Consider the following 25136-nt stretch of genomic DNA (forward strand, 5'->3'; position numbering starts at 1 on the left):
GCAAACAATTTACTACTGCCAAGTTCTTTGTTACATGCAGCTGCTTTTTCCTTTATAATTGGGCCACTGACTGGAATTCCTTTACTGTGTTGTCGTATGAACCATCTATAAACAGCTACATTCAGTTCTTCATTCTCATTCTTTTGCATAACCTTCCATTTTCCCAACTCACTATCCATTTGTGTTGAGTACTGTCGAATAACATCTTCTTTCTATTTGATGTCATAAATAGCTGCTCGTCCAACACTGAAATCAGCAGCAATGGCTTTCTGCGAAGAACCTCAATTTAATATAATAGAAGGAAACATTCCACATGGGAAAAATTATATATAAAATCAAAGATGAGGTGACTTACCGAACGAAAGCGCTGGCAGGTCGATAGACACACAAACAAACACAAACATACACACAAAATTCAAGCTTTCGCAACAAACTGTTGCCTCATCATGTCTGCTTGTGTCTGTATGTGTGGATGAGTGTATACCTGTCCTTTTTTCCCCCTAAGGTAAGTCTTTCCGCTCCCGGGATTGGAATGACTCCTTACCCTCTCCCTTAAAACCCACTTCCTTTTGTCTTCCCCTCTCCTTCCCTCTTTCCTGATGAGGCAACAGTTTGTTGTGAAAGCTTGAATTTTGTGTGTATGTTTGTGTTTGTTTGTGTGTCTATCGACCTGCCAGCGCTTTCGTTCGGTAAGTCACCTCATCTTTGATTTTATATAGAACCTCAATTTAACTTATCTAAAATTTCGAGTTTCTGCTTGAGGTCTAGTGTAACATGTTTCCTTTTAGAAGACATGATTCCAAATTGAAAAGAAAGCTACAATTTTAAATACAGTATATAAAACATTGTTTAACTAAGCATTGTTGTGCACGATAATTCATTGTGCACATGTTTTTGGATGTGTGCCAGATTACTGGGAGGCCGGACTACTGAGGGCCGGATTAGTGAGAGTCTAGTGTATACTGCACTTGAAATCCACACTGTGCAGTGGTTAGTAAATTGTGAGACTCAGGCCACCATACCAGCCAGGCATGAATCATGTGTTCTATCAGTTTTCGTTGGTCTGTCGTCCGACTCGTCCTGTGTTTACCCAGTGGTGCGTGCTCCACCGCCGGCGGCTTCCCCGCCTGGTGGCTCCGATCCACAGCCCAAGGCGTTCCTGCAGTTGGTTGTGGTTACTACAGAGACGACAATGCTACTATGACACTGGGCGAATTCACAACCTCAGTGCTGAATTTGAGGTCACACATCTGCATGGCCATGTCCTTCATGGAGGGAGATCTAGCAAGAACAGTACTGTAGGTGCCAGATGGTAGAATGCAGGGTTTTGCAACTATCCAACAACTTATGAGTGACCGGGTAGGCACTTTTTCCTTTACCCACATCTCTTGGACAGCCTGCTCATCAAGATAGATGGGACAATTTCGAGAGGAGGCGGTAGTCGCAACTGCAGTTGATACAGATGGTAGAAGGAGCCAGGCAATTGCCCTCACACGCATCCCTACCATAGGTAATACATTTGGCCGGATGTTGACAAGGCATTCGAGTGTGGTTGAAACGATGACACTGGTAGCTGGTTCAGAGTGTACTGTCAGACTATCATAACTTAATAGCCTGCTTTGATCTTGAATGGAAGCACCACTCTATCAAGGGTGAGAAAAAGAGTGCATGTGGACTCTAAGGATGCATCTACCTTTTTGATCTCCCGATGAATGGCAACAACACCACAGAGAGGTATGTTTGAATTTCTGCCTCGGTCAGACCATTGAGCAGCCTAGTGTAAATAACATCATGGGAAGAATTCAGAGTTCTGTGGGCCTCAACACAAACAGGATAGCTGTGGAGAAGCAAAGCTGCAAGCAACACAGTTGTTGTGCTTGATAATCAGAAGTAGCCTCCAAAAACAAAGTGCCATTGCATAAACAAGAGCAAGGTTTCACAGGGCCAGCAATTGCATTAACACCTTTCTGAATTAGAAATGGATTTACTGTTGCAAAGGATTGACTGTCTTCATTGTGTGAAAACACAAGGAACTGTGGTGCAGCTGGGAGGGTCTTTGAATCGGAAGCTTCATTCAGTTTATGTTTTGTAGATGTGGACTGGAAAGATGATGATTGGCCCATTGTGAAAAAAATCCCCCATGGTTGTCAGAATCTCTGATGGCATGCTCCTTCTAACTGGGGGCGCCCCTCACAGGGGGGGGGGGGGGGGGGTAACTGCCTTAGATGACTTTTCACACCTCCGTAACACCTGACTGAGAGACCAATTGGCAATTTGGGAAGTTAGCAGCTTACACAGTCAGCCCTCTCTCGGCCTTGGCTGTGTCAGGGGGTACTGGAGAACCCTATCTGTCAACCCAGGGCTGAAAATTATGCGTTACCTAGTCACCTGTTACACATCAGGTGTGTGGACCAGCCTTCAGGAGCACACAGGGAGGAAGAAGGAAAAGAGGAGCCTCAAATGCTGAAGGGGAGGAAGCATAGGAGAAGGTGAATCAAGAAAGGAAAAAAAAGAAATGAAAAACAGTGGTGAGACTGTTCTTATGTCAGCTACGGAAAATGGAGAACATTCCCGAAAACACCCCAGACATACTCCCCAAGGGAGGGGAAAAAGAATAGCAAGAGGATAGACAAGCAGCACGAGAGGGAAAAGATGCTGCAGGCTGGTGCCCCAGGGTAGCCAAGCACAAACAAATCCACCAAAGAGCAGCGAGCCTCCTGGAGGGGGGGGTTACTGAATGTGTAACCATCTTTCTTTGTGCCTGTCTGCAACTCAAAATGTCATCTTCAGGGTGAGTAGCAATCTATCCTTTCCACAATTGTTGAGCATTCCTTTTCATATCTCTACAAATCGTTACACGTAGGTATTTGCAGGAGTTGACTAATTCAAATGCTTAAACTATGTTTTCAATGTTCTTTTACAAAGGAAAACCCAGGAGAATTTCCCCAATTTAATCCTTGTACCACTGAAAAGATGAGTGAAATCAGTATTAGTGTCAGTCGTGCTGAGCAACAGTTGATATTGTTAAAATTGAATAAAGCTCCAGGGCACAAAGGAATACCTATAAGATTCTATACTGGATCTTTGGCTCAGTTAGCCACTCTTCTACCTATAATTGATTGTAGATCTCTCACAAAAAAAAAATTCGCCCAGTAGTTGGAAGAAAGAGTAGGACACACCCATCTACAAGAAGGGGAAGAAGTGATCTACAAAAGTACCGCACACTATCCTTGACATCGATTTGTTGTACAGTCTTAGAACATATACTGAGCCCATACATAATGAGGTGTCTCGAAGAGAGTGACCTCCTCGACACCAGCCAGCATGGGTTCCTAAAACATCTATCATGTGAAACCTAACTCACACTTTTCTCACATGACACACTGAAAACATTGGATCAAGGCAGTCAGGTACATGCTGCATTTCTTGAATCCTGAGTCAGAGCTTGACAAGATTTCAGAGTGGTGCAAAAAGATTGGCAACTTGCTTTAAATGTCCAGAAATGTAAAATTATGTACTTCACAAAATGAGAAAATGTAGTATCCTTTGACTAAAATATCAGTGAGTCATAGACGGAACTGAACATCTCATACAAATACCTGGGTGTAACAATTTGTAGGTATATGAAATGAAATGCTCACATAGGCTCATGTGTGGGCAAAGCAGGTGGCAGACTTTGGTTTATTGGTAGAATACTTGTGAAGTGAAATCAGTCCACAAAGAAGACTGCTTACAAATCACTTGTGTGACCCATTGTAGAATATTAACTGTGTAGGATCTGTACTAGATAGGACTAACAGGGGATATTGAATGTGTACAGAGAAGGTGGCATGAATGGTCATAGGTTTGTCTGACTCTTGGAAGAGTGTTACCAACATTTTGGAGAAACTGAACTGGCAGACTCCTGAAAATAAGTGTAAGCTAACCTGAGAAAGTCTACTAACCAAGTTTCAAGAACCTACTTTAAATGACAACTCCAGGAATACACTACAAACCACTAAATATAACTCACATAGGGCTCATGAGTGCAAGATTAGAATAATTAAAGCATGTACAGAGGCATTCAAGCAATCATTCTTCCCTTGCTTCATACTTGAATGTAATGGTAAGAAACCCTACTAATTGGTACCACTTCACAGTGGTCTGCAGAATGTAGATGTCAGAGAATGTGGATGATAATTTTGTGGATCACCTCTGCTACCCTCCTTGTAGGCAGGAGTGACTTGTTTTCTTCCAACTATTAGCAACATCTTGTCCTCAGAGCAGGTGGTTCCCTCTCAGTCTGAGGTCTGAGGGATGTGCAATTCCTTTCTAATCTTCCCCAACCTCTCCCTCTTCCCTATCTGAGGAAGGAATAGTAAGTTCTGATGAATAGGAAAGTGTCACATATTTTATATGTGCCTATGAGTACTATTTTTATTTTGCCTCCTGAAGGTAAGTTCTGGCTGGCAATTCTATCACACAATGTTGTTGTTTTCTTGAGTGCATTTTTACTTTTATTTTTATTTTATTTTATTTTTATTCAGTAGGATATTTGTTAGATGACTGATCAGGTTGTTAAATGTTTCACAGACAATATTCATAATAAAATCACCATTTAATATTTTCTGCATTAAGTATTGTATTCAGTTAAATTATGCAATTAATTTACTACTCCATTTATCTTTTCAATTAAATAAGGCTTTTAATTTAATACTTAGTCTATAAAATGTTGAGAGCCTGATGAAAACAGAATTTCAGTTATAATATATCCACTTCTATGAATTGTTAATTAATTTGTTGCAGTGGGTGCTGGTGTCACACTGCTGCTCCCTGATACAGATAAAGCATCACTGCAATAGTACCTCAAGACTGACGATCTTAATGGTAGTTCACAGCAAATCTCCAATAGACACGAATCTGCTACATTATTTACCAGAAATCTGTGTGTGAAATGGAACAAACAACAACCAGCAGTTTCAAGGAGTTTTCTCTACCAATTTAAAAAATTTATTGTTTTCATTGTTAGAAAAATTTGAGAAAACTAATGTGAAAATATTAGAATGAATTTGTATTAGCAAGAAAGAAAATCTGAATTATATTTTTACACTGCTGTGGACTGCAGAGTAATATGAACCTGCCTAACACATTAAAACTATGTGGTGCCAATCCATAACTTGAAAATTGATCCTTATCTTTCATAGGTCTAATATTAGTCTGGCACACAGTTTAAATCTCCAAGGAGTGTGCAAGAAAGAAAAACAGTTTTGTACACTTTTTGGTCACCCGATACATCATTTCCCCAATTATCCTCTCGTTCTTATTCTGTTTCACACTGAATTTGTCACCATCAAATAGCATTTATTCATATTTTGACAATAACTTTCATTCAGGATGAATTTTTCACTCTGCAGTGGAGTTTGCACTGATATGAAAATTTGTGGCAGATTAGAACTGTGTGCCAGACAGGAACAAAAACCCAGGACCTTTGCCTTTTGTGGGCAAGTGCTCTACTGACTACGCTACCCAAGCTCTTTACTTCGGCCAGTACCTCATCTACATCTACGTGATTACTGTGCCTGACAGGGGGTTCAATGAATCATCTTCAAGCTGTCTCTCTACCGTTCCACTCGTGAACGGCTCACAGGAAAAACGAGCACTTAAATTTTTCTGTGTTAGCCCTGATTTCTCTTATTTTATCATGATGATCATTTCTCCATATGTAGGTGGGTGGCAACAGAATGTTTTCGCAATCGGATGAGAAAACTGGTGATTGAAATTTCATGAGAAGATCCTGTCGCAACAAAAAACACCCTTGTTTTAATGATTGCCATTCCAATTCACATATCATGTCTGTAACACTATCTCCCCTATTTCGCAATAATACAAAACGAGCTGCCCTTCTTTGTACTTTTTCGATGTCATCCGTCAGTCCCACCTGATGCGGATCCCACATCGCACAGGAATACTCCAGAAAAGGGCAGACAAGCATGGTGTAAGCAGTCTCTTTAGTAGATCAGTTGCACCTTCTAAGTGTTCCGCCAATGAATCGTAGTCTTTGGTTTGCTCTACCCACAATATTGTCTATGTGATCATTCCTACCTTAACAGAAGTTCTACATAACTCGTAGTACTCGCAATGTTGGAAGAAAGCATATTGTGTAGATGTAGCTTAGTGACAGCCAGGTAGATGTTTTTTCACTCTAACTTTTATGTTGTTATTTATAAGAAAGCTGTGAGTTATATGTCACAAAACTTGTGAATGTGTCTATATTTTCTTGAATCATATAACAATGAAATTTTACACAAATAATGAGTATTTATAAAGTCATAGGAGTCTGGAACTAAATAAGAAAATTCTTTCAAACAATTGAAAATCCAGGATGGAATAATATCATGAATAGGATAGATTGTTACTCACCATGTAGAGGAGGTATTGAGTTCTAGATGAGCACAACAGAAAGGCTGCTATACATGTGAACTTTTAGCCAAAAGGCCTTTATCTAACATAGAAAACACGCACACATTTGACATACACACTCGACCACAGTCTCTTGCAAACTGTGATTGGACTGCGGGCAACTGTCTGCTAGAAGACGCAATCTGGGTGTTGAGGGTAAGGAGGCGGCTATTATGGGAGGGGAATGGGTAGCAGAGTAGGGGTGGGGGAGGATGTAGTGCTGATTGTGGGAGTGCATACACGGAAGTGGCAGAGACAGGGTAGGGCTGCTAAGTGCAGTCAGCAGGTTTGAGGGGGAGTGGAAAAAGAGAGAAGTACAGGAGGGGAAATAAAGGGGGAGACTAGTAGGTGCATTGGTGGAATAGGAGTCTGTGTAATACTGGAGTGGGAGCAGGAAAGGGAACAGGTTTACTTCATCTGGTGTTCTTCAACCCAACAACCCACTTTCCTCAATGTTGACCTCCACCTCAAAGATGGCTACATCAGCACCTCCATCCATATAAAACATACCAACCACCAGCAATACCTCCACTTCGACAGCTGCCACCCATTCCATACCAAGAAGTCTCTTCCATACAGCCTAGCCACCCATGGCCGCTGCATCTGTAGTGACGAGCAGTCCTTCTCCAAATGTACCAAAGACCTCACTGAGGCCTCCACAGACTGAAATTACCCTCTAAACATTTTACAGAAACAGATCTCTCATACTTTGCCTTTCCAGTCGCTGACCACCTCTCACATTACCACCATCAGGGCACAAAGAAGCACTCCCCTCATGAGTCAGTACCGCCAAGAGCGGAGCAGCTGAATCACATTCTCTGTTAGGATTTCAACTACCTCTCATTGTGCCCTGTAATAAGGAATATCCTATCCACTACCCTTCCCACACTCCAACTGTGATATTCTGCCACCCGCTAAACCTACACAATATACTCTTCTCAGTCCCTACTCCACTCTTAATTCCAGTCCCTTGACTTGTGGCTCATATCCATGTAATAGACCTAGATACAACACCTGTCCCATATATCCTGCCACTACCACTTACTCCAGACTGGTCACAATCATCACCTATCCCAGCAAAGGCAGGACTACCTGTGAAACCAGTCATGTGATCTACAAGCTAAGCTGCAACCACTGTGCTGCATTCTATGTGGGCATGACAACTAACAAGCTGTCTGTGTGCATAAATGGCCACTGACAAACTGTGGCCACGAAATAAGTGGACCACCCCATAGTTGAGAACACCATCCAACACAACATTCTTCATTTCAATGACTGCTTGACAGCCTGAGCCATAGGGAACCTTCCTATCAACACCTACCAAACTGCACAGTTGGGAACTCTCCCTGCAATATATCCTACAATCTTGTAACTCCCCATGGCCTCAATCGTTCCTGTCCTTCACCCACCTGTTCCCATTCCAGCACTACACTGACTTCTATTCCACCCATGCACCTACTAGTCCCTCTCTTTTTTTCCCCTCCACTACTTCTCTCCTTTTCCAGTCCACTTCGTCTCTCCCTCCCCTCAAACCTCCCGACTGCACCTAGCAGCCCTGCCCATTCCCCACCACGTCCCTGAATGCTCCCACAAACAGCACTACATTCTCCCCCCACCCACACCCTCCTAGCCCTCTCCTTCCCCACCACAGCTTCCTCCTTACTCTCCAAATCCAGATTGCTACTTTCATCAGGCACAGTTGCTTGCAGTCTCATTTCGTGGGCCAGAGACAGTGGTTATGTGTGTGTGTGTGTGTGTGTGTGTGTGTGTGTGTGTGTGTGTGTGTGTGTGTGTGTGTGTTGTATTTCTGTGGATGTGCATGGTTGCTTGTTTTGTGGGATTAAAGGGACCAGACTGCTACGGTCATTGGCCCCTTTTTCCAAAACTTAAAAACACCCACACAGAATAAAAGCGAACAAGGAAAAGATAACAGATGACACAGGACAAGAGAAAATTAAACAAAGACCAGACAAAATGAATTAAAATCACACAGAGTGTGACGGTGGTTGGCCGACCAGAGAGAAAAAAAAATGAAAAGCCAACCACCGAGAAACATGTTAAAAACTCAGTCTTAAACTGTAGGCCAAAAGCCAGACTCAACACTAAATAAAGATAAACACTTAGAGCAAATGATAAAAGCCCCCTGCCCAAATAAAACGCAAAACTAAACCTGCCATAGCAGAGTCATCAGTTAAAAGGGCAGGAAGCGTCTCAGACAGCGCAAACTTCTGCCTGAGCACAGTTAAAAGTGGACAGGCCAACAAAATGTGGACCACTGTCAGAGCCGACCCGCAGTGACATAGAGGCGGGTCCGCATGGCGCAGTAAATGGCTGTGTGTCAAGTGGCTGTGGCCAAAGCAGAGCCGACAAAGGACTACCGAGTCCGTGCGAGTGGCTCGCATGAGCGACCGCCACATATCCGTCGTCTCCTCGATAGGACGGAGTTTGTTAGGTGTGGTCAACGTGCGCCATTCAGTGTCCCATAGTTCGAAAATTTTGCGGCATAAGATTGCCCACAAATCAGTCGCCGGGAGGCCAATTTCCAGAGATGGTTTACTGGTGGCCTCTTTCACCAGGCAGTCTACATGTTCATTGCCGGGTATCCCAACATAGCCTGGGGTCCACACAAAGACCACAGAGCGGCCACAACGGGCAAGAGCATGGAGGGACTCCTGGACAGCCATCTACAGACGAGAGTGAGGGAAACACTGGTCGATAGCTCGTAAATTGCTCAGGGAGTCGCTACGGATAATGAAGGACTTACCTGAGCAGGAGCGAATATACTCCAGGGCATGAAAGATGGTGACCAGCTCAGCAGTGAAAACGCTGCAGCCAGCCGGCAAGGATTGTTGTTCGTAATGGTCTCCTAGAGTTAGAGCATAACCGACACGACCAGCAACCATCGAACCGTCAGTGTAAACACGCCAGAGCTCTGATACGTGGCTAGGATGGAATAAAAGTGGCGGTGGAAGGCCTCCGGAGGGACTGAGTCCTTCCGGCCCTGTGCCAATTCGCGCCGAAGGCAATGGCAGGGCACACACCACAGAGGTGTACGCAGAGGGGCCCAGAAAGGAGTTGGAAGAAGGAATACCCCAAGCCCGTAGAGAAGCTCTCTGACACGGACCGCGATCATACAACCCAACCGGGGCCAACGTTCTGGGAGATGGACGACCAATCGTGGGAACAGAAGACGATAGTTAGGATGCCCGGGCAAGCTACAAACATGCGTAGCATAAGCGGCCAGTAAACGTTGGCGCCGTAACCGCAGTGGAGGGACACCTGCCTCCACAAGTATGCTGTCCACAGGGCTGGTCCAGAAAGCACCAGTGGCAAGTCGGATCCCGCTGTGAAGAATTGGGACCAGCCCCGAAATGCAGATGGGGATGCGGAACCATAAGCCAGGCTCCCATAATCCAGACGGGACTGGATTAATGCCTGGTAGAGCCGTAAGTGGGTAGAGTGGTCTGCCCCCCCAGCTGGTGTGGCTCAAGCATCGCAGGGCATTAAGATGCCGCCAACACATCTGCTTAAGCTGCCAAATATGTGGGAGCCAAGTCTACCGGGCATCAAAAACCACACCCAAAAAGCGATGTGTCTCCACCACAGCAAGAAGTTCGCCGGCAAGCTAAAGTGGGGCTCAGGGTGAACTGTTCGTTGCTGGCAGAAATGCACAACGCAAGTCTTGGCAGCCGAAAACTGGAAGCCAAGCGCGACAGCCCAAGACTGCGCCTTACGGATAGCGCCCTGCAGCTGACTTTCAGCAGCTGCAATCCCAATGGAGCTATAGTAGAGGCAGAAGTCGTCAGCATACAAGGACACTGAGACAGACGTTTCCACCGCTGCAGCGAGCCCGTTAATTGCAATTACAAACAGGCAGACACTTAAAACAGATCCCTGAGGCACCCCGTTCTCCTGAACTCGGGAGGAACTATGGGAGGCTGCGACTTTCACGCGGAATGTTCGATGTGACAGAAAATTTCGGATGAAAATCGGCAGTGGACCCCGAAGACCCCATCCATGAAGCGTAGAGAGGATGTGATGGCGCCATGTCGTGTCGTACGCTTTCCGCATGTCGAAAAAGACAGCGACGAGGTGCTGACGGTGGGCAAAGGCCATACGGATGGCTGACTCCAGGCTCACCAGATTGTCGGCAGCAGAGCGGCCTTTACGGAACCCACCCTGAGACTCGAGTACCCAACTCAACTGCCGGCTCTCCATGTTATCGAGAAACTTGCACAGAACGTTGGTGAGGCTAATGGGGTGGTAGCTGTCCACCTCCATTGGGTTCTAACCAGGTTTCAAAACGGAGATAACAATACTTTCCCGCCATTGCGACAGAAACTCCCCCTCAATCCAAATACAGTTGTAAAGGTCGAGGAGGTGTCGCTGGCAGTCCACTGAGAGGTGTTTCAATATCTTACACTGGATGTGATCTGGCCCAGGAGCTGTATCAGGGCAAGCGGCTAGGGCACTGTGGAATTCCCACTCAGTGAATGGGACATTGTAGGATTCAGGATGGCGCATGTGAAATGAAAGGCTCCAATGTTCCAACCACTCTTTAATGGAGTGGAAAGCCAGTGGGTAATTCACAGATGCGGAACTGAGAGCAAAATGGTCTACTAAGCGGTTGGCAATTATGCCAGAGTCAGAACAAATTGCCCCATTCAGTGAGAGCGCAGGGACACTGACAGAGGTCCGATAGCCATAGAGGCGTCTAATCTTTGCCCAGACCTGCGATGGAGAGACATGGAGGCCAATGGCGGAAAAATACCGCTCCCAGCACTCCTGCTTGTGTTGGCAAATGATGCGCTGGGCCCGCGCACGGAGCCGTTCAAAGGCGACGTGGTTTTCAAAAGATGGATGCCGCTTGTGACACTGGAGCACCTGCCTGCGATCTTTAATCGCCTCGGCGATCGCTGGCGACCACCAAGGCACAGTCCTCTGCCGAGGGGACCCAGAAGAACTGGGAATGGCAGATTCTGCAGCAGTAACGATGCCGGTAGTGACTGAGTCAACCACCGCATCAATGGCTTCATGAGAAACAGGTTCAATTGCGGCAGTGGAGGAGAACAAGTCCCAGTCAGCCTTATTCATAGCCCACCTGGAAGGGCGCCCAGAAGATTGACGCTGTGGCAGTGACAGAAAGATCAGACAGTGGTCACTACCACACAGGTCATCATGCACATTCCATTGGACAGATGGTAAGAGGCTAGGGCTGCAGATCGAAAGGTTGATGGCGGAGTACATGCCATGTGCCACAATGAAATGTGTGAAGGCACCATCATTTAAAATGGAACGCTTGAGCTGTGCCAATACATGCTCAACGATGGCGCCTTGACCTGTTGCCACTGACCCACACCACAGAGGGTTATGGGCATTGAAGTCGCCCAGTAACAAAAGAAAGGTGGCGGCAATTGGGCTATCAGCGCAGCCAGGACATGCTGTGGGACATTACAGTCCGGTGGAAGATACAGACTGCAGACAGTAACAGCCTGTGGCGTCCACACCTGAACAGCGACAGCCTCTAAAGGTGTTCGTAGAGGGACAGACTCGCTGTGAATCGAGTGAAGGACACAGATGCAGACGCCACCAGATAACCTATCACAAGCTGCCTGGTTCTTATAATAACCCCGATAGCCACGGAGGGTGGGGGTTCACATCGCTGGAAACCAAGTTTCCTGAAGAGCAATGCAGAAGAAAGGGTGAAGGCTGATAAGTTGTTGGAGCACAGCTAGATGATGGAAGAAACCGGTGCAATTCCACTGGAGGATGATATTGTCCATGGCTGAGAAAGGCGTGAAGGGACTGGGATGGCAGATTATGCCACTGGGTCACTTGCTGCCATCAATTTAGTACCCGTGCGAATGACATCCATTGCATCCGTGGGTCTGCTGAGATCCAGGTCTTCAGCAGATGCCAGAATCTCAACCTCATCCTCAGACGCGGAGCTAGTAGGAAGCGGTGGGACGGGTGCCACTGCACTGTCGTGATTCTTGGGAACCTTCTTTTTCTGCTTCTTGTGCTGTGCCTTCGGCTGTTCAGGCTGGGAGGGCTTCCCTGGGTCAGTCTCAGGGGCGGACAACGACCGTGAGGCCCTACGACCAGCGATTGGTGGTTGTTTCAGCCACTTGCGGGTGTCCGCTGTTCCGCTGGTCGGAACTTGCGAAGGGGGGTCCCCAAGGGACCCCTTCCTGGCAAGAGTAGCCGAAGAAGTCTTACGCTTCTCTGGCTGGGAAGTGGGAACAGATGTCCCCGATGGTTTGGGGGGGGGGGGGGGGGGGGGTGTTTGCTCCTGCTGAAGTAGATGGAGCAGGAGCAACGAGGAGTGAAGAGCCCCTCCACAATCAAGGGGGCCAGTGGATTCTCACCGATCTTAGAGCCAACTGTACGTGTCGATGGGAGAACCGTTGTTGCAGCAGTGGCATAGGTGGACGTCATTGGCACAGGATGAAGCCTCTCATATTTCTGCTTAGCCTCGGTGTAGGTCAGGCGGTCCAGGGTCTTATATTCCATTATCTTCATTCTTTCTGGAAAATCCTACAGTCCGGCGAGCAGGGGGAATGGTGTTCTCTGCAGTTAACACAGATAGGAGGCGGGGCACATGGAGTACTGGGATGCGAAGGACGTCCACAATCTCTACACGTAATGCTGGAAGTACATCGGGATGGGATACGCCCAAACTTCCAGCATTTAAAACACCGCATCAGAGGAGGGATATATGGCTTTACATCACAGCAGTAAACCATCACCTTGACCTTCTCGGATAAGACATCACCCTCGAAGGCCAGGATGAAGGCACTGGAGGCTACCTGATTATCCCTCAGACCCCGATGGACATGCCGGGCGAAGTGAACACCTCGTCGTTCGAGGTTGGCGCATAGTTCATCGTCGGACTGCAGAAGAAGATCCCTGTGGAAGATAATACCCTGGACCATGTTGAGACTCTTATGGAGCATGATGCTAACTGAAATATCCCCCAACTTCTCACAAGCAAGCAACCTCCGTTGTTTTGATGAGAACTGAACCAGAGCACATTTTAGACAAGCCCTCCACCTCCCCGAACTTGTCCTCTATATGCTCCACAAAAAACTGAGGCTTGGTCGGCATAAATGATTCACCATCAACTCGCGTACAGACGAGGTACCGGGGTGAAAAATTTCCACTGCCTTCTTTAGCCATACGTTCCTCCCATGGAGTGGCCAGGGAGGGAAATAATCTTGGATTGTATTGCTTGTTGTTGAGGCTAGACCTTGATTGCTTAGAGACTGCTGGTGGAGGCCCACCAGCGAGAGATGATGTACCACGCTTCATTGCGGGTCATCTGCCCTGATGCCACCCACTCCAACGAGGGCTCTCCCCACGGGCGCCACCCAGTCACAGCAAAGACCACCTGTCAGGATGGCCTTTGCTGGGAGTCCTGAAGCCCCAGAGGGATAGGCATCTACACCTCGGCATACGTGGGGAGGTAACAGCTCAGGCATCAGCAGTGCGATCCCTGTGTAGTCAGGGGGCTACCACCAAGAGGGTACATGACGACCCCACCACAATGGACTGGCTACCGTGCTGGATGTTGGTTGTCGAATATCCATGTATATCACGAGGGCAATAATGGAAGTGTGCACAATGGAGGGAATGTATGCTACCCGGAACACACTGCAGCTGATGTGGCCGGAAGCTCAGCATAAGTCCACCTCCATGACAATATCTGGTGTGCCAGATCTTACGGCAAGATGGATATAGAATGCACCATGTAAGGTGTCCTTCCCCGAATGGTACGCACTATCCCCTTAGGGGACCATCACATTAAAGGCCAAAACAGTTGAGACTCCTTTTAGTCGCCTCTTACAACAGGCAGGAGTACCACGGGCCTATTCTTACCCCCAAACCCGCAGTGGGTGATGTGCATGTGTTTTCATGTTAGAAGAAGGCATTTTACCTTAAAGCTCACATGTATTGCAGAAAATTCTTTCATTTTTATATTAAAATGTTACCTCAAACCTACTTTTACTTCAGCAAATCAACTGTGCATTTGTCATGTTTGAGAGTCTTCAAACCCATCTGTTAACTGTCAAAGAGAAAAAAAATGAAAAGTCAGGCTGGCTGAATAAGTTATTTAATACAAATGTGCATATTGGCTTCGCGAATGTTACCTTTGCTACCTCACTGCAGTGTTGTGGTGATGTCAATTTTTAAACTTGACTATGTGAATGTTGTTTTCAAATCAACGTAGCAAAATTATGAAACTCATCCCCGTATGATTAAAATCAAGGAATAATTATTTTGTGTAGCACAAATCTGAATCAAATAAGGGAATTCCTGCTCATAGTACTGTAAATTGTGGTGATATTTGAAGTCTGGTTTACAGCAGAGCAAGTACAAGTCAATGACTTTCATCAAATTCTGCAGCCACATTTAGATCACAAAAGATATTTGTGAATAATTTATTGAATACACAGAATAAATGGCGAACAATTCTTTAGAATAACTGATCCTAAGTGTATTTACCAGGTCTACAAAAGAAAAAAAAATCATAATTAACACATCATCAATTACCGTGTCGGAACGATGAGTATGTGTGGCTGAAACCAATTATGTTGCCAAAATTGATCACAGTCTGCCAAAGTAGAACTTAATAGCAGTAGGTGGTTGTTACTATACTCAGAACACAAGAAGGTCAAGTCATTGTGAACAAATAACATGATCAGTTGAAAGAGTATACAGATATAACAGATGTGATACAGTGTAGTAAACACTTCAGTCAGTCATGGAGAGGAACACATTAACTATCAAACAGAAGTATAGAGGACCTGTGACCACTTAGGGTTTATTGGCTCACGTTGCCTGCTGGTCGGAGACGGTGTGCTACACACCACTCGCAGCATAATTAAGGGTACTGATAGCAGGGCACCATCCATCAATATGTTTCTCTCCCCCTCCCCGTGAATAAGTATGTAGGGCTGAAAATGACTGGTGCAGAAGCAAGCTGGTGTCGACCGAAGTCCCGGCTAGCACCTCCATAGCACTGATATCCTGGCCTACGAGAGGAGATGATGAAGCAGGAACTGGTTGTTCAGGCTGGGTTGCTGAAAACACTGGTGACTCCACCAGAGTGGGTAGGCAGTATGGGGCCTCCAATGACAGGCATAAAGGAGATGAAAGAACCAAATGCCCACTGTCCATGGAAGATATTGGAGATCCTGGAGCACAGATGGCTGCTGCTGTTATTAGATCTTCAGATGGCACAGACTTCTGACTGATATGTTGTAAATGCAACTACCAAAACCAATTGACAGCCTTGTTGTACTGAGATCACAACCCAGATCCAAGCTGGGATCTGACCAAAGACACATCACCATACAGGAGTGTCCAAATAAGAAGGTATTTCTTCTTCAACCTGAGGTGAGCTGTGTTCAATACAGCCATCCTTATGCCATCTCCAGTGGAGTGTGGTCACAGATATTGTCTCCTTAAAAAAGCTAGGAGAGCAATGAGAACTGGCTGTACTCATAGCCCTTGACATTTGGGCGTTAAAGCTGTTGCAGGAAGGATGAAACAGAGGAGTTGTAAAGTGCTTGATGCCATTATGGGTACAGAATTGCAACAAGGCAACTGCAGTAAGCTGTGGTCCATTATCTGTGACAAAAGTGTGAGAGGGACCCTTCAATAGAAAACATTCTCTCGGGGGCTGTGGTGGTGGTGGTGGTGGTGGTGGTGGTAGTGGTGGTGGTGGTGGTGGTGGTGGTACTGAGAGTGGCAGTAGTAGTCATCATTGTTGTCTGCTGCATCCTGAAAACAAAAGGAAAGTGGGAAGAAGAATTGACAAGAATGAGTTACAAGTTGTTGTTGTTGTTGTGGTCTTCAGTCCTGAGACTGGTTTGATGCAGCTCTCCATGCTACTCTATCCTGTGCAAGCTTCTTCATCTCCCAGTACCTACTGCAACCTATATCCTTCTGAATCTGCTTAGTGTATTCATCTCTTGGTCTCCCTCTATGATTTTTACCCTCCACGCTGCCCTCAAATACTAAATTGGTGATCCCTCGATGCCTCATAACATGTCCTACCAACCGATCCCTTCTTCTGGTCAAGTTGTGCCACAAACTTCTCTTCTGCCCAATCCTATTCAATACTTCCTCATTAGTTATGTGATCTACCCATCTAATCTTCAGCATTCTTCTGTAGCACCACATTTCAAAAGCTTCTATTCTCTTCTTGTCCAAACTATTTACCGTCCATGTTTCACTTCCATACGTGGCTACACTCCATACAAATACTTTCAGAAATAACTTCCTGACACTTAAATCTATACTCGATGTTAACAAATTTCTCTTCTTCAGAAACGCTTTCCTTGCCATTGCCAGTCTACATTTTATATCCTCTCTACTTCATCCATCATCAGTTATTTTGCGCCCCAAATAGCAAAACTCCTTTACTACTTTAAGTGTCTCATTTCCTAACCTAATACCCTCGGCATCACCCGACTTAACTCGACTGCATTCCATTATCCTCGTTTTGCTTTTGTTGATGTTCATCTTATATCCTCCCTTCAAGACACCATCCATTCCGTTCAATGCTCTTCCAAGTCCTTTGCTGTCTCTGACAGAATTACAATGTCATCGGCGAACCTCAAAGTTTTTATTCCTTCTCCATGGATTTTAATACCTACTCCAAATTTTTCTTTTGTTTCCTTTACTGCTTGCTCAATATAGAGATTCAATAACATTGGGGAGAGGCTACAACCCTGTCTTACTCCTTTCCCAACCACTGCTTCCCTTTCATGTCCCTCAACTCTTATAACTGCCATCTGGTTTCTGTACAAGTTGTAAATAGCCTTTCGCTCCCTGTATTTTACCCCTGCCACCTTTAGAATTTGAAAGAGAGTATTCCAGTCAACATTGTCAAAAGCTTTCTCTAAGTCTACAAATGCTAGAAATGTAGGTTTGCCTTTCCTTAATCTTTCTTCTAAGATAAGTCGTAAGGTCAGTATTGCCTCACGTGTCCCAGTATTTCTACGGAATCCAAACTGATCTTCCCCGAGGTCAGCTTCTACTAGTTTTTCCATTCGTCTGCAAAGAATTAGTGTTAGTACTTTGCAGCTGTGGCTTATTAAACTGATTGTTCGGTAATTTTCACATCTGTCAACACCTGCTTTCTTTGGGATTGGAATTATTATATTCTTCTTGAAGTCTGAGGGTATTTCGCCTGTTTCATACATCTTGCTCACCAGATGGTAGAGTTTTGTCAGGACTGGCTCTCCCAAGGCCGTCAGTAGTTCCAATGGAATGTTGTCTACTCCCGTGGCCTTGTTTCAACTTAGGTCTTTCAGTGCTCTGTCAAACTCTTCACGCAGTGTCGTATCTCCCATTTCATCTTCATCTACATCTTCTTCCATTTCCATAATATTGTCCTCAAGTACATCGCCCCTGTATAAACCCTCTATATACTCCTTCCACCTTTCTGCCTTCCCTTCTTTGCTTAGAACTGGGTTGCCATCTGAGCTCCTGATATTCATACAAGTGGTTCTCTTCTCTCCAAAGGTCTCTTTAATTTTCCTGTAGGCAGTATCTATCTTACCCCTAGTGAGACAAGCCTCTACATCCTTACATTTGTCCTCCAGCCATCCCTGCTTACCCACTTTGCACTTCCTGTCGATCTCATTTTTGAGACGTTTGTATTCCTTTTTGCCTGCTTCATTTACTGCATTCTTATATTTTCTCCTTTCATCAATTAAATTCAATATTTCTTCTGTTACCCAAGGATTTCTACTAGCCCTCGTCTTCTTACCTACTTGATCCTCTGCTGCCTTCAGTACTTCATCCCTCAAAGCTACCCATTCTTCTTCTACTGTATTTCTTTCCCCCATTCCTGTCAATTGTTCCCTTATGCTCTCCCTGAAACTCTGTACAACCTCTGGTTCTTTCAGTTTATCCAGGTCCCATCTCCTTAAATTCCCACCTTTTTGCAGTTTCTTCAGTTTCAATCTGCAGTTCATAACCAATAGATTGTGGTCAGAGTCCACATCTGCCCCTGGAAATGTCTTACAATTTAAAACCTGGTTCCTAAATCTCTGTCTTACCATTATATAATCTATCTGATACCTTTTAGTATCTCCAGGGTTCTTCCATGTATACAACCTTCTATCATGATTCTTAAACGAAGTGTTAGCCATGATTAAGTTGTGCTCTGTGCAAAATTCTATCAGGTGGCTTCCTCTTTCATTTCTTAGCCCCAATCCATATTCACCTACTACGTTTCCTTCTCTCCCTTTTCCTACACTCGAATTCCAGTCACCCATGACTATTAAATTTTCGTCTCCCTTTACTATCTGAATAATTTCTTTTATTTCATCATACATTTCTTCAATTTCTTCGTCATCTGCAGAGCTAGTTGGCATATAAACTTGTACTACTGTAGTAGGTGTGGGCTTCGTATCTATCTTGGCCACAATAATGCGTTCACTATGCTGTTTGTAGTAGCTTACCCGAATTCCTATTTTCCTATTCATTATTAAACCTACTCCTGCATTACCTCTATTTGACTTTGTGTTTATAACCCTGTAGTCACCTGACCAGAAGTCTTGTTCCTCCTGCCACCGAACTTCACTAATTCCCACAATATCTAACTTTAACCTATCCATTTCTCATTTTAAATTTTCTAACCTACCTGCCCGATTAAGGGATCTGACATTCCACGCTCCGATCCGTGGAACGCCAGTTTTCTTTCTCCTGATAAAGACATCCTCTTCAGTAGTCCCCGCCCGGAGATCCGAATGGGGGACTATTTTACCTCCGGAATATTTTACCCAAGAGGACGCCATCATCATTTAATCATACAGTAAAGCTGCATGCCCTCGGGAAAAATTACGGCCGTAGTTTCCCCTTGCTTTCAGCCGTTCGCAGTACCAGCACAGTAAGGCCGTTTTGGTTGTTGTTACAAGGCCAGATCAGTCAATCATCCAGACTGTTGCCCTTGCAACTACTGAAAAGGTTGCTGCCCCTCTTCAGGAACCACACGTTTGTCTGGCCTCTCAACAGATACCCCTCCGTTGTGGTTGTACCTACGGTACGGCTATCTGTATCGCTGAGGCACGCAAGCCTCCCCACCAACGGCAAGGTCCATGGTTCACGGGGGGAAGGAGTTACAAGAAAGGAGCAGCAAATCCTGCATACACACAGCCCCATTGCTGAGTGTATTCCAGCAGGGGAGAACATGGTTCTGGTGGTGCTGGCTGGTGTGCCAGACAGGCCAAACAACTGGACGCCACCCATGTGACATTATTATCCATTTGAGGCCAGTGCACATACTGGTGACTGAGTCGTTTGTGCATGAGATCACCAAGAAAGACTGACGGGGAAGTTGCAGCACCCACTGCCACAAAACTGCAGGCACCATCATGTGACCAATTCTGCCATCTTGCATTTGCAGTAGAATGTGCTGGTGAATCTGGATTTGGTGGCATCACATAAAAAAAAACAGCAGAGACCCAACAGTGCTGATGAAGCCCCGATGCCACGAGGAAGAGCATCTGTTGTCAATACCAAAGGTGTGCTGATAAGTTAATAAACAAGAGCTAACTTAAGCAAGTTTTCAAATTTTGTAATGTTTGTTGACAAGCCATTAACCACTGGAAAGGGACACCCTTGTTGTGCAATGATTCATAGCTTAGGCATTGGAAGCTGCCCAAGGAATAAACCAGGCATAGTAGGTAATATTGCTTGAAAACACTTAGAGGTCCTCCACAGATTTTGAATTCTAGAAAACTTTGATAGACTCAGCCTGATGCTGTGTGTGTGCCATAACCCCTTTGTACAAAGGACATGTCCTTGGTAAGTGCCAGAAGGTTGAAAAAAATGAACATTCGTAAGATCCTTTTCGACACAGCTGTGAAAATTCAATGCAAATTGCATAGCTGTTCATCATTTTTAAGACCTAAAACCGGGATTTATTCAAGATAACATACTAAAAAAAACTTGGTTCACTTACAACCCCAAATACAGCCTATTAGTTGTAAATGCAAAAGATTTAATACAAAGACTTTATTCACCTCATTGGCCTGCATTTCGCCCGCGACTGTGCTGCCACAGGCCGCTACCTCAGACAATGGACTCACTAACGCTTCCTGAGCTCTACTGAGCTCACCCGACCACAGTGCCACTGCTTCGGGCCGGCAGCCTTCTTGTCACTTTGACTCCTGGGACACTTTGCAGCCTCAGCTCCTGTCGGATCCACCGAGTGGCTAAGAACATCACGATCATGCTTCGCCTGCCCCGCCCGCCACTCATTGTAAACAAACCGCCTCCCATGCTGCCAGCAACATTTCCATCATCACCAACGGCACGCTTCACAAGCTTCGCCTCACACCAGGCCCCCTGATCTCCAGTAAACCACGTCGACTTTGTCCCGAGCACCTCTCCGACCTTAAAAAGCAGGTTTCTGAACTTCTAAGCTCCGACGTCATTGAACCCTCTGCCAGTAGCTGGTCTACACCCATTCATATGACACCCAAGAAAGATGGGTCTTGGCGCATGTGCGAAGACTACCGTTGACTAAGTGCTCGAACAATTATGGACACCTACCCCATACCCAACATTGTCGACTTTACCAGTTCCCTCGCAGGTGCGACCACGTTCTCTGTCACTGATTGCAAACGGGCCTACCACCAGATCCTCGTGGCTACTGAAGACATCGAGAACACAACAATCACCACCCCAATCAGGTTATTTCAGTTTCGATTCATGCCCTTCGGGCTGAAAAACGCAACCCAGTCCTGGCAACGCTTCATCAACGAAGTGCTATTCGAACTAAAATTCTTCTTTGCATATCTTGTGTTCAGCTCCTCCGTCAAGGACAACATTCGACTTTTGCAAACTGTTATGAACACTCTCGCGGCAGCAGGCATCGAGACCAACCAGGACAAATTGCAACTACATCAAACTGCTGTCACCCTTATTGGTTTTCGGGTCTCTACCGACAGCAATTCACTGCGCCCTGAGAAAGTACAAACAATACTAAACCTACCAAGACCTTCGTCATTCAAAGAGCTCCGGCGCTTTCTGGGGACCATTAATTATTATCGCCGACATCTACCTCGGGCTGCGGAGATTCAGGCTCCACTGACGGACGCCTTGGCAGGCACCAAGACTTCTGGATCTCGGCCCGTTCCATGGACCCCTACTATGACTGCCTCTTTCACTGACCTCAAAAATCTTCTTGCCCAGGCCTGCACCATCACGCATTCTAATCCCAATGCGCAGCTTTTCATCACCACAGACATGAGCAATACTGCCATCGGCACTGTCCTTAGCCAGACAGTCGACGGCCAAACTTCGCCTCTGCAGTTCTTCTCGCGCAAGCTCACCAATGCACAACGGAAGTATTCCGCGTTTGACAGGGAGTTGCTCACGGTCTACAAAGCGATCAAGCATTTTAAGACTGATGTTGAGTGACGCCCTTTCTATGCTTTAACTGACCACGAACCCCTGGCTGTGGCCATTACAAACCCGCCAGCTGACCCGCCTCCTCGCCGCTTCAGATACATGGACTTCATATCTCAGTTCACCACCGATGTCAGACACATAAAGGGTGCTTACAATATAGTTGCTGATATCCTGTCACGAGCCGATGCTGTTCATTCGCTGTTAGACCTCTCTGAACTGCCTAACCTCCAACCCGCCGACGAGGACACGCAAAACCTGATTTCAGACTCTACCTCTTCACTACACTTCATCCACATCACCTTACCTGGCATTTCTGGTGAGATCTGGTGCGACGACAGTATGGGCACATTACGCCCCCTCATCCCAACCACGCTCCGTCAAGCTGTCTTCAACGCACTGCATATTTTAGCCTGCCCGGTGTTTGTGCACCTGCCCTCCTCATAGCAGAGCATTTTGTGTGGAGAAATGTCAACAAGGACTGCCAGCAATGGGAAGACTCCTGCGTCGCGTGCCAACACTGCAAAGTACACAAGCACACTTCACCCCCCCCCCCCCCCCCCCCGGGCACCTTTATGATCCCTCCTGGGCGTTTCCAGCATATTCATATTGACATTATCGGCCCTCTCCCCCCCTCTAAGGGCTTTCATTATGTTCTCTCGTCTATCGACCGAACAACTTGCTGGGTCGAGGCTGTCCCCCTCCCCAATATCAGGTTAGAAACTGTTGCTCGAGCTTTTGTCAGTCGTAGGTATTATGTTTCGGATGTCCAGCTATCATCATGACTGAGCAGGGCAGACAATTTGAGTCGGCCCTGTTCTACGAGATTTTTAACATTTGCGGCATCCGGCGCATCCATACCACAGCATATCACCCACAAAGTAATGGGCTAATTGAGCGCTGGCACCGCTCTTTCCAGGTGGCTCTTCAATGCCACAACTCTCTATGGACGGATGCCCTTCCCCTTGTGCTACTCGGCATTCGTGTGATCTATAAGGAAGACCTCAAAGGCACAATAGCCGAGTTCATATACGGCCAAAACATTGTTCTCCCTGGCGAACTTGTGAGCCCTTGTGCTTCTCTCCCTCAGTCTTACTTATTTTCCTTCATGGACCGCGTCAGACACCACTTCATGAACCTCCACATCCCTCCGCCTGCCAGTCATTCCCGCCCTAAGTTTCACGTCCCAAAATCTTTGGACAATTGCGAGTACATCATGCTCCGAGATGACATTGTCCGTGCCTCCCTCCAACCTCCATTACCGCCCCATACCGAGTTCTCTGGCGCTCAGCCAACACCTATGACATCCAGATAAAAGATTCAGCTGTTACAGTCTCTCTCTCAACAGACTTAAGCCTGCTCATGTCGAGCCCACTTCTAGCCCCCTTCAGACCACGACCACACCACTCACTGTCATGGCTCACGACGCTCTGACCACTCGCTCCACATCAGACTTACACACTCGGTCGAATGACTTCCAGCTCCAATTGTCGAGCTCTTCTCCGACCTCGCCCTCTACTCCAGTCTCACGCACTCCGTCGAGTGATCCCATGCTCCCCACGTCATGCTTAGCTATGATCACACCCTCACCGTCAGCCCCTTTGACCTCTCCCCCGTCGCCTGCCTCGCCCTGTCAAGGTTTCTCACGCCCACCCCCCTGCCCACCATCTTGAACGTGCCCTTGCTCGAGGTATTTGTGCCTGTCCCCCCAGACATAATCCACGACATCTCTGTGTAATACTACGCGATGATACACTGTTCGTCGTCTCTTTCCCTTCATCCAATGCTCATGACACAACCTCTGCCATTCCCTGCCACCTGGTGAAATGTGTTCCCCTCTCGCCCTACCTGTTGCCATACGACCAGCATGCCCAGTACGACACCCGGCTCGCTTCAAGAACTTCCAGGTTCGGTGGCCGAACCTTCCTTCACGACATCTACCGACACAGCTCCCTGACGACGCTGTCGAGTTGACCACGGACCACCCCTGCCAACGCCATAAACACGCCCGCCCCCCCCCCCCCCCCCTGGCCTCTCAATAATACTCTGTACTAGGGGGGGGGGGGGCGGAGGATGCTATGTGGCGCCGATGAGATCAACACCAGTATCGATCTGAGTATTGTCTTTGAACTAAGTTTAACATTATCTTTGTGCAGTTCCACCATGTTAGTTCTGTGTAAGCCGCGCTTGTGTAAAGAGGTGAATAAATGAACTACTGTAAAATGGGAGTGTTGTTTGGTGTAACCGACCCGAACTTCCTCCTCAATTGTAATAATCTTCCTGGACAGTAAATAAATATGAATATGAATATGCATCTTTTACACGAATTAAAATTAAAAGGGAGGGTCATTCTAGTGGCTTACATTCATTTTTCATTCCATAGACCCAAAAATGAGATAATTCTCATGGGTGTGGAACATGTCAAAAAGTAAAATTGCCTGCTTGCAATTACATCACTGATGTACCAATGTCACTCTTATTGTAGATTTAGAGAGTTATCATGTAGTAACCAGATAAATAAAAACTGTTGTCCCGCAGTCATGCTGTCTCCCCGTTAAGTGACTATATTGGAGTATCCTCTGGGACAGTTTGTATGTACATTTCATTAATCGTACTTTCTTGTATGTATAGTCAAATCTTGGCTGCCTCAGCTTGTATAGACAGAAAGCTATTTATGGATGCACAACTTTACAGGAATGATGTTCAGATTATGTGCCACAGGATTTGCATTGATAGTAGTGTTAATATCATGACTTGCGGTTAGGTGCCAGTACTGATATGGTGGTGCAGGGCTGACGCACAAAAATCAGTGTGCATTACCGTTACAGACAGTCGACATGGCTCTGGACAACCCACTGAGCAGGGTGTTACTTGTAAAGCTGTTTTATAAGAACAACAGCAATAGTGCTGTTACTCTTCACAAATATTGACACATCAAAGAAAAACGGAGAGTCCTCTTTCCACACTAGGGTTGAAGAACAGGATTCAGAAGTTCCAATTAACTAGGAATTTGGGAACTGCACCACAAATTGTTGACTGAATTACTGTTGCCTTGACTGAGAATGCTGGACGCAACGTGTGCTCTTCACGCTGTTCACAAGATGTGCCACAACAGCTGAATATTCCACAGTTCACACTTGTTCTAGGTAGCAGCAGACAAATTTTTAGTGCATTTCCAAACTTTTTTGGATGCAGATGGCCATCGCACTGAATGGATGACATTTATAACCCGGAAAGTAAATATGATACACAATTAACAAATGTTA

The 25136-nt window shown here is 46.1% G+C and overlaps 1 protein-coding gene across 1 annotated transcript in view; it reads left to right on the plus strand.

The window, feature by feature from the left end:
- The window catches only part of LOC126485115 (synaptic vesicle glycoprotein 2B-like), a 299914-nt gene extending 294769 nt beyond the window's left edge, over window positions 1–5145 (plus strand). Inside the window, exon 12 of the mRNA XM_050108744.1 lies at window positions 4786–5145. Within this exon, the coding sequence (XP_049964701.1) occupies window positions 4786–4841 (56 nt within the window). The 3' untranslated portion in view covers window positions 4842–5145. The remainder of the gene's footprint in view (window positions 1–4785) is intronic.
- The last annotated feature ends 19991 nt before the right edge of the window (window positions 5146–25136 follow it).

This window comes from Schistocerca serialis, chromosome 6, assembly GCF_023864345.2.
Source record: "Schistocerca serialis cubense isolate TAMUIC-IGC-003099 chromosome 6, iqSchSeri2.2, whole genome shotgun sequence".
NCBI lineage: Eukaryota > Metazoa > Arthropoda > Insecta > Orthoptera > Acrididae > Schistocerca > Schistocerca serialis.